Source organism: Microtus oregoni, unplaced genomic scaffold (genome assembly GCF_018167655.1).
Source record: "Microtus oregoni isolate MIOR12 unplaced genomic scaffold, Mior012 000002F_ref0000024, whole genome shotgun sequence".
Classification (NCBI taxonomy): domain Eukaryota; kingdom Metazoa; phylum Chordata; class Mammalia; order Rodentia; family Cricetidae; genus Microtus; species Microtus oregoni.
In genome coordinates, this window is record NW_024543061.1 from 905844 (window position 1) to 923494 (window position 17651).

Consider the following 17651-nt stretch of genomic DNA (forward strand, 5'->3'; position numbering starts at 1 on the left):
AACCCTCCCATATATTCCTGCCTGCTCTTCTTCAAATTCATGGCCTGTTTTTAAAATCAGTTGTTATTGCACGCATATATGTAGGTATATACATACATCTTCCTAAATATAACCTGTTAAGTCTAAGAAATGTTACTTGTATTTGTGTTTTCAGGATTGACCATTGGCACTAGATATCCAATTGCTGTGCTCTTCGCTGGGGAAAACCACCTCTCTGGTCCCAGCTTTACTCAGTTGCCTGCAGATTTTTATGTAGCATTGAGGCCTTGTAGACTTTTTTCCATCCAGTTTGATTTGGCACATTCATTGGTGTCTTCATTGTTCAGTTTCTGTTTGGACAGTCACATTGGTTAGACTTTATGGTTGTGGCTTCTGATATTACTAGGAGTTACAATATCACAGCAAAGTCCCTGATCCCCTAGCTCTGACAGTCTTTCTGCCTCATCATGTGTGTGTGAGCGTGAGCATGTATTGAGTGTGTGCTACATTTTCACAGCCGTTCATCAGCTGATAGGTATCAAAATGGTTCCATGACCTGTCTATTAAAATAGTCTTTAGATTAATATAGCATGTGGGTTACCTCTATTATCATGCTGTCTTTGACTCTTTCTGATACACATCCAAAATGGTACAACTGGATCGTGTGGAAGGAAGTTCTAGTTTTAGTTTTTGGAGACCCCTCCTCAATTGCTGTACTAAGTTTATTCCCACCACCAGTATCTACCAGTATCTCCGTGTCCTTGCCCAGCCTCTCTGGCATATTGTTCTCTTGGTGCTAGCCATTCTGACCAGTTTGGAATGGTTTCAGTGTAGAAGTGATTTACAATTTCCTGAAAGCTAAAGATGAAACTGTTTCGTTTGCTCATTGGCCACTTGAACTACTTCTTTGAGAAATGGCTGTTAATTCCTTCATCCGTCCAGTAACTGCATCACTTATTCATCCATCTATTAACTGTATTATTTGTCCCTCTGGCATTTAATTTTTATAATTTGTTATGTATTTTGGTGATTGATCCTCTGTCACATGAACACATGGTAACGGGTTTCCCTTGCTCTCTGGGTGTGCCTTTGCTGGTAGTGGTTCGCTCTGTTGCACAGAAGCCTTGTACTTAGACACAGTCCCACCTGTCAATTCTCACTGTGTCCTCAACAACTTCAGTCCTAATGAGAAAGTCACTGCCCATGCTTACATCATAAAGTATCTCTCCCCACGTTTACCTGCACTAGTATCACAATTATAGGGCTTACATGAAGGTCTTTGAACCAATTTTTGGTAACTTTATTTATTTATTTTTTGAGTGAAAGTCACATGTAACCAGACTGACCCTTGAACTCAGTATACAGCAGAAATGACTTTGAACTCCTGATTTGTCTGCTTCCACTTCTTAAGGGCTAGGGCTACAGGATTGTGCTACTACACCTAGATTAAATCGTTTTTTTTTTTTTTAAATAGGCACTAAGGTAGGGATATAGTTTCCGTCTCCTACTACTTGTTAAAGAAACTCTGTTTTCGACCGTATGTTTTTAGCACCTTTATTGAAAACTCAAATGGCAGTGGTATGGTTGATTTCTGGATTTTCTATTCTACATTGCTATACAGGTCTTTTTTCTGTTTCACTGGTCCTATACTTCAGCAGCATAATTTGATTTCAGATGCTACAGAACTTTCACTATTGCTTTTTTTGGTCCATACATGTGTGTATGCATGCATGCATGTATGTATTATGTATGTATATATACATATACATGATGGGCCCCTACATGTATATAGGTCCATGCACATAAACACACACATACACACATACATACATATATGATGGGTCCAACTGTATCTATATCTATCTATATTTAGGATGGATTGGTCATGTAGAAGAAAATGAAACTGGAGAGGCTCACGTTAAGTAAATATGCCAAACTCAGAGAGACAAGTAGAATTTTTTTTCTCTCATATGTGGAATCTCAGTTAAAAAAAAAAAAAAAAGACCTGAAAATTGAAGGAGCACTTTAGAGAATAGGAGGGGATAAGTAGGGGAGAGATGGTAAGTATACATAATGAGAGGAAGTATGATCAAAGAATCTTATATACAGGTATGAAAATGCCACTCTTCTACTGAGAAGTCCCCAAAGTTTTTCTGAAAACCTACAGGTTTCCCAGTTCTCTTATAAAATAAAATTGCCTTGGATGATGGTCACTGTGGTTCTTCTTCATTGTCAACACCTGAGTCTCAGATCACCTAGGAGATAGACATCTAGGAATGTTTTGGGGGTGTCTCTGAGTTTTAATTAACTGAGGATGGAAGACCCTACATGTGGGTGATACCATCCTGTAGGCTGGGGTCCTGGACTCAGGGACAAGGGGGTAAGTGCCAGCATTGCAGGCTCTCTTCCCAGGTATCTGAGGAGACACAACTGTTTGCTCCTTTTGCCCTGAGGCACCAGGCCTTCTTAACTGTGAGCTGAAACAAATTCTCATCCCCTCCTGGTTGGGTGTTGGTCACACAGTGGAAGGCGGCTAACGAGGGAGCAACATTTCTGCTTCCAGTCTGTGCATTTTCCCCCTCTGTTTTGATCTCTTTCAGAACAAATTGGAGCATTGGCCGATCAGCACATCGTACATGTGGCATGTGGAGAGGCTCACAGCCTGGCTCTTAGTGACCGGGGCCAGCTGTTCTCCTGGGGTGCAGGAAGTGATGGGCAGCTGGGACTCATGACTACTGAGGATTCCGTGGCCGTGCCCAGGTGAGAATGTTACTCAAAAGGTTCTTGATTTTGTACTGTTTTCTTCATGGTGTTGCTATTTCCTTTGTGCTGTTGATATGCCTAGGAACAATGCTCATGGTACACAAGCAAACAAATAAACCAATTCTTTTTAGAAATGTATGTCTTGAATTATAAACATGTAAGTTGGTCCAGAACTCACTTTGTTCTAGGACTAGCTCCTAGCAATTGACAAATGTGTTGACTAAAAAGGGTGTCCCTCGTATTTCCCATACTTATTTACCTCAAAATGATGATGATCAGGAAGTTTTTAAATTCTCCCTTGCTTTTCTATTTTGGAAACAGGGTCTCATTTAACCCAGGTTAGCCTTGAACCCACCATGTAGCAGAGGCTGATTTTTTATTTCTGGTCTCCTTATCTGTACTTCCGAAATGTAGGTTTCTGGGCACTGTCAGCCACAGTCTGCTCATTATCATTTATGAAGATAGTAAATACTTTGGGGATCCTAAAAATTTTGTGTGCCATAATAATTCCTTTCTAAAGTAGGGATGGTACATAGTGGGATTTTAGAAATGGGTCCAAGTGTGGGAGATTTTTGTTTGTTTGAACTGTAAATTCCTAAGAGTGATAGTGAGAACTGTAATAGAATTTTATCAGACGACATTACATGATTGGTTAGACGGGATTACATGCTTAATTTTGTAAAGGTCTTTTAGACAAGATGATTTTTTTAAAAAATGAATATGTTTAGTTGCTAATGCTTCTGGTAATTGTGTTTCTGTGTGGATGCACACCTATGAAATCCCTTTTCTGTTTTAGGTTAATACAGAAGCTCAACCAGCAGACCATATTACAAGTTTCCTGTGGCAACTGGCACTGCTTGGCTCTGGCAGCTGGTAATTTATATACATATATGCTAATGCTATGTTAATTTAAAAACCACTTCTCTTCTGCAGCCCTGTGTTATCTAACTTGCAAGCTTTAACTGAACAGTGGCATTTGTCAAGCCGCTTTTGTGCAGCTCATCCTTTCTCGGTGATGTGGATGGTGTGCGGTGCATCATTGCTGTTTCAGCTCTTACGGAAAAGAGAAGCAAGGGCCAGGATGGTGCCCAGGTGTTTTTAAGACAATAGAAGCATTTTGGACTTGGTTGTTAAAGGCTACAATCCATTCTCAAGCTCCATTGTACTGCCAGGATTCCAGAAAAATGTAAAATCAGGAGTCAGGGAAGTGTAGGACGGTGCAAGAGTGCTCTTTTCCTGCTGCATGGACCAACTCAGGCCTCCATCCCAGAGCAGTCCTAGGTCACAGCTGCAGATCCTGTCCGTGTGGTCAGAGCTAAGTTCACCTTGCTTAGACGTGCACCTAGTAACTAGCCTGCTCAGACCTGGATTCTCTCAAACCTTCAGTGTTTAGATAATGTTGATAGCCTTTGAAGGGCACTAAGGCTTGAGTTTGCGTTTCTGTTGTCGGGTGCAAATTTAGGCTTTGGGAATCTTAAACCACGCGGTGCCTCTTCATTTTCTCTTTGATGGGTTTGGTGTTCAGAGGGCAGCTAGTGACTAGTGGAACGGCTAGATTATCTTTGTGTCTGGAGCCTGTATCATTTTGTTTCTAACAATGGTTATCCTGTTTTTATTTCAGATGGCCAGTTCTTCACCTGGGGAAGGAACAGCCACGGACAGCTGGGCCTGGGGAAGGAGTTCCCCTCTCAAACTAGCCCACAGAGGGTGAGGTCTTTGGAAGGGATCCCACTGGCTCAGGTGGCTGCAGGAGGGGCCCATAGCTTTGCCCTGTCTCTGTCAGGAGCTGTTTTTGGCTGGGGAATGAACAACGCAGGGCAGCTTGGGCTCAGTGATGAAAAAGGTAAGCGAAGTCTCTGGACGCCATCTTCAGTTCACAGGCACATCCATGTGTTTGACAAAGGCTCCTGTGGACTGACTGTGTGCTGGCCTGGTGCAGCAGTGAGCAAGAGCGGACATCTGTGGCTTAGTGGAGACCACATTCTAGGGGGTGGATGCTAATAACAAGCCTGCCAATGTCTAGTGTGTCACATGACTTTAGAATAAGCTCCCCATTCATCACAAGTCTGTCAGGGGGCGCTCTCTGATAAGGGCGTATTTGAGCAGAGCTCTGTAGGAGACCAGATAGGAAGTAGGACATGGTGAGGAGTATTCCCGTCAAAGGGAACAGGCACCACCGTGAAGATGAGTGGAGGGGCAGCAGAGGTGGAGAGCAAGGATGCTCTGGAGGCCCCGCTACCAAGGACCCCAACGGGCACAGCGAGGAATCTGACTTTCTTCCTCAGTGAGGCGGAGAAGAAACGAAGGGTTTGGAGGAGAGGTGTGGTTTAGTTTGAGTAGCTGTGGGGGCTCAAGGGGGAAGAGATCTGTTTGGAGAGAGAAGCAGTGGTCACGTTTTTGTAGTGCTTGAAGATGCTGCTTCTGTCCTAGAATGTGCAGTTGGAAACAAAGAGAAAGCTGGAAGGAACAGGTCATACGCATGGGGTACGTGAATTGGAGCTGACAGGTAGAGAGTATAGGGAATTATGAGTTAAGGTTTGATATATAAAGTTTTGCTGGACTTTTCAAGTAGAGTTGGAGACAGAGAGCCTAATGTGTGAGTCAGGAAGTGAGAGGATATAAAGTTCATACCGATAGTTGTATCTATCTTATTTGAAAGGCCAGCGGTAGTGACATGCTTGTGCTTAATTTATTTTAGATCGAGAGTCTCCGTGCCATGTGAAGCTTTTACGAACACAGAAAGTCGTCTATATTAGTTGTGGAGAGGAGCACACAGCCGTTCTCACGAAGGTGAGGCTTAGGGGACGTGGCTGTGGAGGAGGTGAGACGGGCAGCCTCCCGTGTTGCAGAGCAGCCGTGGTGGCGGATTGCGGGGCTTCGATTCTGCCATTCTCTTTCGCTTTGTTTTGATTGTCCTGGAGGAACAGAAAGAAGACTGCTTTTTAAACATATGCCAATGCTTTCCTCTTGGATAACGTCATAGATTCTCTGGGTGACATTTTAAAATAGCTCAATATAAATAACTTAAAAGTATGGTATATATGCATATGCAAAACAGCACCATCCTTTGTCTTTTTAAATAATGCATTTTAATATTTAAAAAATAGTAATTTAGTTGCTATTTTAAAATTATTAGGTGGTGTCTGTTGCTTTTAAAAGAACATTTTACATGTTAGAAAGAATGAAAATTCTTTCTTCCATTCCTTTATTTCTTTTGTGTGTGTGTGTAGTTTTGAGACAAGGTCTCATGTATCAGGCTGCTGTTTATCCTGCCATATAGCATGTGTTAGTCTGGTTTTGAACTCCCGTACTTCCTATCTTTACCTCCTAAGCACTAGGTGTGAGCCACCACGCCTAGCTTGAAAATGTCTTTTCATATTGAGGACTTGCTGTCATGTATTACTTAGCATTTATTCAAGCACACATTTAAAATATTTATCACAGAGTTCATGGAAACTCAGTTTCTTACATGCGAGTGAACCTGGAGAATCCTCTCATCTCGCCTGTGTTAGCTTTAAACCTGTTTGCCTTCTAACACATTATTGCACTTAACAAATGATTTTGCATGTGTCTTTTGCTCGTGTGTGTCATGTACATGCCTGGTGCTTGTGAAGTCCAGAACAGGCCTTTGGATCACCTGGAACTAGAGTTACCTCTGGGTGAGAGGTTCGGGCCGTAAGTGCTGGAAACACACACACATGCAGGTCCTCTGAAACAGCGGCAGGTGCTGTTCCTAAACGGCTGGGCAAACTCTCCAGCCCTACATCACTGCGAGTTAAATCATCTTTAAAATCCCCAAACAGCACCTAGTCCTTAATCCCCAAACGGCACCTAGTCCTTTAAGCAGTGTGGAATTTGTTCCCCACGGCTGAGGGCTTACATTCCTTTATTTTTCTACTTCATAAATGTTTTGAAGAAATGCTGGTGGCCTAGTACCAGGTGAGTGCAGCGCCCTATGCTGACTGGTAGGACGGAACTTACATGTGGTTTTAGAGGACAGCCCTCAGTGCTGACTCTTGTTCCTTCTTAGAGTGGCGGCGTGTTTACCTTCGGGGCTGGTTCCTGTGGACAGCTTGGACACGACTCCATGAACGATGAAGTTAACCCACGAAGAGTGCTGGAGTTGATGGGCAGCGAAGTAACTCAGATTGCTTGTGGCAGGTGAGCGCCCCTGAGACTCGCAAGCCTGTGGGCTCACTGAACCTCTGTCGTGTTAAGAAATCTCTTTTCGTTTGTATGCTTTATTTTTTTTTCTTTTATAAGATAGTACTGGTCTGTGTACCCTGTGCTGGCCTCAAACCCTCAAACGCGTCAGTATGGAATGGAGGCTTCCTCCTGCACTCACCTCCCAAGGGAAGGGATTATTGGCGTGTGTGCCACAGTCACAGCTGTGTTTAAGGAAATCTCAACTGCATGGTCACCTGTGTAGGGAAAGTCAGACTGTAGTAGGCATGGTAAGGAAGGGTTTTAGGTAAGCAGACCAAGAGGCGGGCACAGGGCCTCATGGAATGGAGGGTGAGTAGCAGAGGTGCAGAAGGAATGTGACAGTTCCTTGCTGTAAGGGCTCTGCTTTTCTTCCACCCTAACGGGAGGATGTGGCAGGTTGTTCATCTCTTTCTGCATGCTGCCTTCCTCACCAAGATCAGCAGGCACATTTGTCAGTGTTGTCATCTGCTGCTGTTCAGTTACACATCTGCCCTGCCATTACCAAGACACAGATTTGGATCTCCACCAAGGACATTAAAAAGCCAGATTTGCGGTGTGCATCTGTAACCCCAGTGCTGTGAGAGGCTGAGACAGGCGTATTCCCTAAGCTCACGGGCAAGCCAGCCTAGTTCACCAAGAGACTCTTAAAAGGAGGTTTAATGAGAGACTATCTTTAAAAGTAAGAAGAAAATTATTCCTGGCTTACACACCTTCATACACATGCATAGACTCACACACTAGCAAGTGTAACACACACACACACACATGCATGCACGCATGCGCTTGCACACCCCCCCCCACACACCAAAGAGAACCATAAAATCAAATTATACAAACCTTCTCATAATGTCGTAAGCAAGTTTATGCCTTAGTGTTGGACTAGTTACATAGTTGTCCTGGGTCTTAGCCATAGGTTAGCCGTGTCTGATTAAGTATCAGAGGTTAAAAGTCTGTTGTTAAAACAAAACAAAAGAACATGGAGAGACTCCTCATGAATCAGTAGGAATTGCTGTGATCTTATGTAAAAGTTAAAAAATCAGATTGTGTACATCCTTATCAGTGGAAAGTACACTAATGAGTTAATTCTTTTCCTGCAGACAGCACACCCTAGCCTTTGTGCCTTCTTCCGGACTCATCTATGCCTTTGGCTGTGGAGCGAGAGGTCAGCTAGGGACTGGACACACATGTAATGTTAAGTGCCCCTCTCCAGTGAAGGGGTATTGGGCTGCCCACAGTGGTCAGCTTTCGGCTAGAGCCGGTAAGAGTGATATTCATTGCAGTTAATTATATTTTTAAGTAGTCATAACTATTATTTTAATATGTATTTGTTATTTACTTGAACTATTTTGAAAGGGATAAGCATGAGACGGTTTTTGTGTGTGTTTGGATATTTATTATCAAATCATTTGAGCACTTGCTCTGCACGAAGCTCTGAACAACCATGGGGCTTCCGGGTGTATATCTTATTTTTGTTAGTGGTGCAGATTAGTCTTAAAGTCTTAATTGATTGTTTAACAAATTCCATTACCATGTTAAGCACTAAATAGCAAGCACAAGACTATTGGCTGTCACCCCCTTGTCAGAAGTGAAGGGCTGATCCCTCAAGGACAAAAAAAAATTCTAGAGGCAGGATTTGAACCCAGATCTCCCTCACTCAGAGGCCTGTGGGTGCTTGCGCTCTGATTTTGGTGTCCGATGACAATGGGATGAGACTTCTTTCTGAAGATTCTCTTGAGGAGATTGGGCTGGCAGACTATTCATATTGACCAACTACTTTACCCTGAAACAATATATCCAGAACTAGACACTGAACTGCCAAGATATTAAATAGAAATATGATTTAATAATCAAATTTAATTAAAAATTTTAAACTAATAGATTTAGGGCTCGATATGGATTTAAAAATAACAGTTATCAGTTTCCTTACTGTATTTGTTTTTGTGAAAAACAGCAAAGAGATTCAATGGCCACATTGGGAAGAGGAACAGTCGAAGGGTCCAGTGACCCCCAAGTTCATCCTCCTCCTTCCTGGATGCTAAGCAACTGAAGGCTTTGGCATAAATAATCTTTGTAAACCTAGCATACAGCACAAAGCTGCTGCTGCAGACCTGCCAGGAACTACTTATGGGACAGATATGTGTGAGAGCTTAAAATATAAAATAGACGGGACTGTGTGCAATAATCTCCAACGCAGAAAAAATAGCTTGGTGTCTACTTTGTCATTTGTAAATAACTTTCTCTGGGTGTCTTCCTCATACTTGGAATGCATGTGCTTAGCAAGTATGCTCCTGGGTCTGGTAGTGCCCTCCTGTTACACAGAGACGTTCAGGATCACAAACTCCTAGGCAAGCCTGAGCTACGTAATTGTCCTTGGCTCAACCCTTTCCTCCTCCCAGACAATAATAATCTAATCAAGAAACTCAAGCTTAATTTGATACTACAATCTGGCTTAACTTAAGTAGTTATAAATTTCTGCCTGTGTGTTTGACAAGTTATGGTAGAAATTAGAAAATTTCAAATTTTTACGCCATATGCTATGGACTTATGGCCCTTGTGGTGATAGGAGACCACGGGGAAGGCTCTGAGGACTATTGCAGCTAGAGGAGGTTAGAGCTTTAAGTTTGTGAATGGGAGGATTATGAGTGAGCAGACCTGTTGCCTGGAAGTGTAAAATTCATGTCCAAGGAGACCAATCATTCTAGGAGATTATACTTTATGCGAGAGGAGGGAAGAGATATGGAGAGATGAAACAGTGTGAGATACTGGATTATTAGAAGAAATAATGCAATTGCATGGATAGGCAATCAGGTCAGCCCTGAAATCATATATATATACATACAAGTAACATTAAACAGACTGGGAAGGTTTGTGTTTATTTAGGTGTCTATGTCTATGCCTATAACAGTAACGAAAAGAGACGATGATCTCAAAGGAGAAGGGAGGGGTGAGCGCAGCGGGTTAGGGGAAGAAATGTAACTGCATTTCAAGTAAATGAAAAAAAGCAATGAGGTGATCGTAAGAGTGCCCCTTGTGATGGGGTATCTATGTGGGACTGGGGAAAGAGGTCTTTGCATCATCCTGAGGGGGATAGAGAGGACCACATGCAGATGTATAACTGCTGTGCATACGTTACCGTTTATAGTAGTGCCCGTTTTAGAATCCAGGCCAGTGGCATGATGAAATTAGCATGAGAAACAGAAACAAGGTCAGGGTGAGCGGCGGGGAGGGAGGCTGGCCGGGGGGTATGGACACTCTTTTGTATATTTATTTTTAACTGAGCTAGAAACAGTCCTGGCGGTGAGCTAGGAGGGAAGGTCTCTTCTCTGCACACAGTTAAAGCAGATGAGAAGCCCTTCTGAAGCATACCTTGGAGTATCAGAAGAGAACGGAGGAGAGCAACCACTGAAAGACAAACTGAATTTTATTTATTTATTTATTTATTTTTTTGACAGATCGCTTTAAGTACCATATCGTTAAGCAGATCTTCTCTGGAGGGGACCAGACATTTGTACTTTGCTCCACGTTTGAGGTAAAGTTTTCTTTTGGTTATCACATTTAAAGTGGAATGATGGTAGTCCGTGTTTGTTTTAATGGTTACACAGACGCTTTGCAGCTCTTTGTTTCTACTGATTTTATCTTTCTAAAGGAAACAGACTAAGCCTTGGCCTTATCTCCATGCAGCTCCTTCAGATTGCTCAGTTATCTTGTTCTTAACTCTGTACAGTTCTGATTTATAGTGGAGAATTAATTGCTTATATCCATACTTGTTCTAAATGGAGGCTTAGAGCATTTGTGTTACTATTTTTCTGTTTCTTCACTCTTAGGGACCAAATGAATTACAGACGTTTGATGACTTAGTGGGTTTCGTACATAATAAAGTACAGAATAAATATATGAGAGATACAAAAAAGTTCAGATCTTTTTTATTATTTATTACCTGCTCTTGATGCCACACCGAGATTTCCCATCTCTTGCTCCTTCATCACACTATCAGTTAAGCCACAAAGAACAGTGGTGTACATGGGCGTGGCAGTGCACGCCTGTGACCCTAATACTCATCTGGTAGAGACAGCAGTTCAAGGCTATCCTTGCCTACGTGGCCCATTTGGGCTAGCCTGAGCTACAAGAGTCGCTGTCTCAAAGAAAAAGAAAGGAAAGAAAGGGGAAAGGGAGAGGAGACAGCACATTTTGCCTTTCAGAGTTCAAGGTCTGGTATAGGTAGAGAATCTATGGCATTTGTCTAACTCTTTCCTCTCTTCATGGCCAAGGGCAGTCAACTGAAAACACTGCTGAGTTGTGGTTTTCTTCCTCTTTCTTTCTTTCTTTCTTTCTTTCTTTCTTTCTTTCTCACACTCCTACTTCTATTTAACAAGCCTTGTAGGGGGTCAAGTTCAAGGTAGTCATTAGAAAAGCAGGAGACTTGGTCAGGAAGAAAGCAGAGGCCCTTTCTCCATCGCTCTGACCCTGCTATGTTTAAGTCCCGTCTCCTGAGTACCATTCTGTGATTCTATACGAAAGGCCCTGGCCAGGCTGGATGCTGCAGTTGCTCAGCTGTGTTTCGGGTCAGGAGTCTGCAGAAAGCCATGCATTTTAACCATCTTTAGGGTGATGTAGACTTGCTGCCTTGGACCTATTTTGGGTTCAGCTTTATAACTTCACAGAGAAATCTTAGAGGAAGTTGAGGTTATGCCTGTTTAAAAAAAAATGATAAAAACACAGGGCCTGTTCAGTTAACTTCTCTGTTTTCAAGTAGTTGTCTTAATAGGAATTCATTTATGTAAGAAACTAATTCTTATTTTTTTTCTGGGACTTAAACATAAATCTTAAGTTTCCTTCCTTTAATAAATATACAATATGTTCTGTGTAGCTGAACTTTTAATGTAGTAGTAGTGTTCGGTCAGAAAACAACCCACTGATAAAAGGAAGTAAGTTATATGATAGTGTTACTTAGCTAGGAAGTTAAAGTTTCAACTGGTAAGAGGTGTCCCCTTTTTACAGTCTCAAGTTCTCAGTGGAATCTTCCTCCTGCCCACTTTAGAAAGGTAGCTGGACTCCCGTGCAGCTCACCACTGCCTTTTGTCTCAGGATGTAGCTGTGCACACCTGTCTTTTCAAGTACAAAGCCATACATATTTATATATTTTATATATATGTAACACACACACTAGTTTAGATACAGGGATTGAAAATTAAATGATTACCTACCTTTTCACTACTTTAATGTGTGAAGTGTCAGCCAGAAAAATAATGTTTCAGGTTCTTTTGGATTTCACAATATTTGCATATGCAGAAAGTATCTTGGAGATGGAGCCCATTACACAAGAAACTGACTACAACTCCAGCGCATCGTGGCGGGGCCATATGACGTCTTCCCTCATTCTGTACATGAACATGACACTCACTGGAACTCAAATACACTCAAGCCATGTTGCCCTACATCTTAAGTCATTGTTTGCAGAACCATGAAACAGCACAGCACAGCTCAAACCCACCATGAGGGTTGTCACAGGACATCTTAAATCACGGTGTGCATGAACAAGGCTTCTTGCTGTGGAGTTTTCCATTCCTGGGTCATGTCACTTTTGGAGTTTGAAGCTTTCAGGTTTTGAATGTTCTAACTGTGTTCACATATTCCTTTGCTGTATTAGTCAGGGGTTCTGGGTATAAATTATAGCCTCATGTTTTCTTTTGTTTGGCGTCAGGGTAGGGCTGAAGGGGGAATGTGGTTGGAATTCTTAGATAGTGTGTTTACTTCAAGCCTGTTATCTGTAATATTTGCCCCCCACTGTATGCGCTTGCGTGTGTGTGTGTGTGTGTGTGTGTGTGTGTGTGTGTGTGTGTAATTGAATAGTGATATGCTGGTTCCCAGCTTTGGTTATCCATTAGGACCACTTGGGGGATGCCAAAGCTCAGTACGTGCTGGCAAGTTCTGAAGCACTCAACTGTACTCCCAGGCTTCGATACTTGCTGGTTATGTACAAGCTAAAAAGAAAAACACTGTACTAGGTCAGTGCTTCTCAAATGTCACTGGGCTTTGGACTCTCAAGGGAACCTTGAAAATCCCAGTGACAGACACACATTCCGGGCCAGTGCCAATGTGTGCTCCAGGCCAGTTGAGTTAGACCAACAGCAGGCCCGCTTCCAGTGTCCCCCAGGTGACTCAAAGTGCAGTTTTCATGTTTGTTTCCCATAGCCATGGAGGATGGCGGGAAATTATGCTTTTCTTGTGTCTGGGTTATTGAATATATAATGAAGAATGAGAAAGACAGTTCGAAGTCTACATGATTTCTGTAAGTTTGTGTTACTGTCAGTGTGCATTTGTCCCTTTTTGGAAAGCTGTTCAAGTCTAGTGGTAATAGTGATTTACACCAGGACAGGGGCAAAGGTAGCTGGGTGTGTGTTCAAGTTGTCCATGTTGATTTAAGAGTTTCTTTGATGTTTCAGTATTATGTTTGTTCTTTTAGTATATGTCTGTAGTCCTTCTTTATAGAACAGTTATCAAGACCCAGATGATCTGATGAGGGTTGCAGGGCTTTCCTTTCTCTGTATAATGCCAGCTCACAACTGTGGAGTACAACTAGCAAGTTTCACTTGAAAGCTCTATTTTACGTGCAAGAGCAAAGGAGAAAACTACGTATTCTATGAATTAATGGCTTTGACTGCTTAGATTTTCCTTTTCCTTCCTTTAGAAGGCAGAAAACACTGTCAACTGTTTGTAGTTCTGGATTATAAATAAGTGTGGGAGAAAAAGCTGAAAACAAGAAGGTTTAGCAAATGAAAGTACTTTCAATATTTCTTTAAAATGCCACTAAATGGGTCGGTGAGCCAGCTCAGATAGCAAGGGGTGACTACTATGTGCGCAATAGATGGAAAGCACTGGCTCCTGTGAGATCCTCTCACCCTCACACATGAACCTTTGCACATGTGCACACACTCATGCACAGACACACAAATTAGTACACTGTTGTAATTAAAAAAAATCATTGGGGTTGGAGTGGGAGAGATGGTTCAGTGGTTAAGAACCTTCTGGCTGCTTTTCCAGAGGACACAGGTTCAGTTCCCAGCACCCACATGGTAATTGATAACCTCGCAACTCCAGTTCCAGGGGATCCAGTGCCTTCTTCTGGTCTCTGTGGGCAGTGGGCATGCTGACAAAACACGCATGCATACAAAAAATCAATTTAAAAATAGGTATCACTAAAGAAAGGATGTACAGTGTGGACAGCGTGTGGGATTTTCAAAGCTATTATTAACATCCTTTTTGATACTTTCTTTCATAAGTTTGTAGGTATATACTTGAAGCCAGAAATTAAGAGTCACTGGGGCTGAGGAGATGGCTCAGTAGTGAAAATGCTTGCCCTGCAAGTGTGCGGACAAGAGTTCAGATCCCCAGAACCCTTGTAAAAGCCAGGTGGGTGTGGCATTAATCCCATCATTGGGAGGTGGAGACAGAGGCTCCCTGGAGCAAGCAGGCTAGCTAGACTAGCCAAGTGGTGAGCTCTAGGTTTACCTGAGAGACCTTGTTTCCAGGCGGAGAACAATCAAGGAAGAGTGACCAAGTCAACCTCTGGTGAGCACATGATTGTACTTGAATATGTGTGCACACCTTGTACATATACTCACACATGTGAAAACACAAAGGGCATGCACTGCACACACAAGCAGTAAAAAGTCACGTGACACTAAATTTTCAGAAATTTCTTACACTGTAGATTTATAACTAAATTCTGCTTTTTTTTTTTAAAAAAAAAAACTTATTTAAGCAGAGTTTTAGGTAGCCCAGGTTGGCCTTGAGAACTCATTATGTAGCTGGGGATGATCTTGAACCATTGATTCTCCTCCCTCTCCTCACCTCCCAAGCGCTGGGATTACAGGCATGTACTGTCATGTCTGGCTTAAACATTTTATGCTACATTTTATTGAAGTGGAATGAACAATTACGGCAAGTAACCAATACCTCTGTGGTCTGGTGACTCAGAGCAAGGGAAAGGAGACCTAGAAAAGTGGTCATTGATTTGAAATGGACTCTCTAAAGAACACCTCCTCAAGGGTGAAGGAGACAGGGCTTGATGGAGGGAAATGTTGGGTTTCGGTCACTTGCAAAGGAGGTCTCACACATACAGTCTGGTGTGGTACCCAGAAGTTGAGGCAAGGGAGTGATGTTCTTGTACCGTGGCTACCTGCCACCAAGTATAATGGAGAGGAGCAATGGCCTAGGGCAGATCCCCATGGATGCAGTACTGGGCACATGTGTCTGCTCCAAGGGAGAGCCACCAGTGCCTTCAGTTCATGAAGGACAATGTGGAGACCATTGGGGAAGGAGACGAGAAGAGATCCGTGTCTATTGTTTCTCTTTTCTCTTGTTATTTCTCCAGAATTCTTCTCCTGCTGTTGACTTCAGGACTGTGAACCAAGCACATTATACCAACTTGATAAATGATGAAACCATTGCACTTTGGAGACAAAAACTCTCAGAACACAACAACGCAAATACAATCAAGTATGTAATTGCTGTCTGCTTTCATTTTGCTTCTTCCAAAGCTCACTGGAATTTCCTAGCTTCGTGGCTGATATTCTTCTCTGCACCTACAGAGGTTGTGAATATAAGTGGAGTTTTGCATTTATGAAATCATTCTTGTAAATTTATTCGGGACCTCATCTCATTTAGCAACCCCTATTAACACAGTGATTTGCGCACCAATTCTCACTCCTCAACTTGACTTACTCATTGCAAGATCTTTGAAATCCCATGGAGGAAGACCTGGGTTGGTCTCTTTGCTGAGGGCTCTCTGTATTTTGTTGCCTATAGAAAGGGTTTTCTTCACACTGTTATGTCAAGGAATCTTGAATCTTCTAACCCTGGCTGTCCTGTCACTCACTCTGTAGACCAGGCTGACCTCAAACTCACAGAGATCCACCTGCCTCTGCTTCCAGAGTGCTGGGATTAAAGGTGTGTACCACCACCACCTGCTAAGAATCTTGAATCTTAACAGCCTTTTATTTTTAACTAATTTCAGTAACTACAGTTTTGTCATTTAATGCGATTAGTTGAAAATAATTCAAAAGGTGTCTGGCGGAAAGACACATTAAAAACGTGAGGCTTTTGTTGAGTGTTAGATTTTAAATGAAAATAGTTTTCTGTACATTTTGTTATAGATTTTTGTTGACTTTGAGCAGCGTTTCCCTGTTTGTCCCATAGTCTCATCCATGAGAACAAATAAATCAATCTATAAGAAAGCCGGCTGTCTTGCTTTGTGATCTAGACGGCTGAAGCAAATGCCTAGGCCCGCCCTGCAACAGCTGGCGTCTCCTGTGGTCAGCATTGCTCAGGGGCAGAGACTAGTGGGTAGTGAGGAGTAGTAAGGAAGGCCAAGAGGTCAGGCTGCCGAGCAGTCGGCAGCCGTAAGCGTGGGCTTCACCAGTACTACTTTTGTTTCTTTATAAAATGACGCTAGGAGATCACCTCTGAAGAGTTCACCTTATCCAGAGTCTACAGCCAATAGAAATTACTATGGTCTCTGATTTTTGTTATTGTTGCTCCTTGTTTTTGCTGTGCAGAGACACCATGATCATGGCAACTCTTATAAAAGAAAACATTTAATTGGGTGACTTTCATTTTCAGAGGTTTACTTCATTATCTTCATGGAAGGCACAGTGGCTTGCAGGCACCCATAGTGCAGGGAAGGAGCCGAGAGTTCTATATCTTGATGCAAAGGCAGTAGAAGGAGTCTGTGTCCCACACTAGGTATAGTCTGAGCATATAAGACCTCAGAGTTTACTCTCACAGTGACACACTTCTTCCAACAAGGCCACACCTCCTTAATAGTGGCCAAGCAGCCCTACACATGAGTCTATGGGGACTGTTCCTATTTAAACCATCAAAGTCTCCTCCTAGTCATTTACTTGTTCCACCCCTTGTCTTCCGTGGCAGTCCTGGGTCCTCAGAAAGCAGGCACTGCTACAGGTTCTGCAGAATTTAGGCAATAGGAGTAAGTCTTTACTCGTCTTTCTCGGATGGTCAGTAGACTAGGAAGACATGGCCCGGTATTTATTAAGTAATGTACTTGGGAAATAACAGCTCACTTTTTGTTTTATTTCATTGTTCTTGTTGTTTTAGAAATGGTGGTAAGAGAATGTCCAAGTTTTTTGTTAGAAACAACTTTTCTATTACAGGTTTTGACACTTTTAGAAGAAATCTACAACCTGTGGGACCCTTGTTCTTGTCGAAATGCAGGCGAAACCCTGTTCTCTAAATCGGGTGTGCACCTGCTAGAGGAGTGAAGCTGCCCTCATGGCCTAAGGGCCTGGCTAATCAGATGACTGACTTGCTGCAGATGCTTTTATAAGTACTGATTTGTAATTCTGAAAGACATCTCTCCCCTTTCTGTCTTACATAGCGGCGTCGTTCAGATACTGTCTTCGGCAGCTTGTTGGAATGGAAGTTTTCTGGAAAAAAAGTAAGTGACCTAGATAGAAGCTCACAAACCCATGTATCATGTAAATACTTACCAAAGGCTTGGAAACCCTTCTTTCGAATAGTATTTGGTTTTAGTTGAAGGGGGAAAGCTGACATTTGCATACAATTGAAATGTCCACTAATGATGAATTAGAGGACCCCAGGGTGGCCGTGTTTACTCACCCCCACTGGCAGATCTACATGCCTTCTACACATTCCATTAAGCAAAGAGTCAAAATGCATATTAT

General features: G+C 42.5%; 1 protein-coding gene across 3 annotated transcripts in view; it reads left to right on the forward strand.

The window, feature by feature from the left end:
• Herc3 (HECT and RLD domain containing E3 ubiquitin protein ligase 3) overlaps positions 1–17651 on the forward strand; it is a 99350-nt gene that overhangs the window by 31919 nt on the left and 49780 nt on the right. For all 3 annotated transcript variants that reach the window (XM_041644687.1, XM_041644697.1, XM_041644703.1), the window contains 9 exons: positions 2580–2739; positions 3539–3615; positions 4364–4585; positions 5441–5532; positions 6773–6903; positions 8046–8206; positions 10401–10477; positions 15323–15447; positions 17345–17404. In XM_041644687.1, coding sequence (XP_041500621.1) covers positions 2580–2739; positions 3539–3615; positions 4364–4585; positions 5441–5532; positions 6773–6903; positions 8046–8206; positions 10401–10477; positions 15323–15447; positions 17345–17404 — 1105 coding nt within the window. The remainder of the gene's footprint in view (positions 1–2579; positions 2740–3538; positions 3616–4363; positions 4586–5440; positions 5533–6772; positions 6904–8045; positions 8207–10400; positions 10478–15322; positions 15448–17344; positions 17405–17651) is intronic.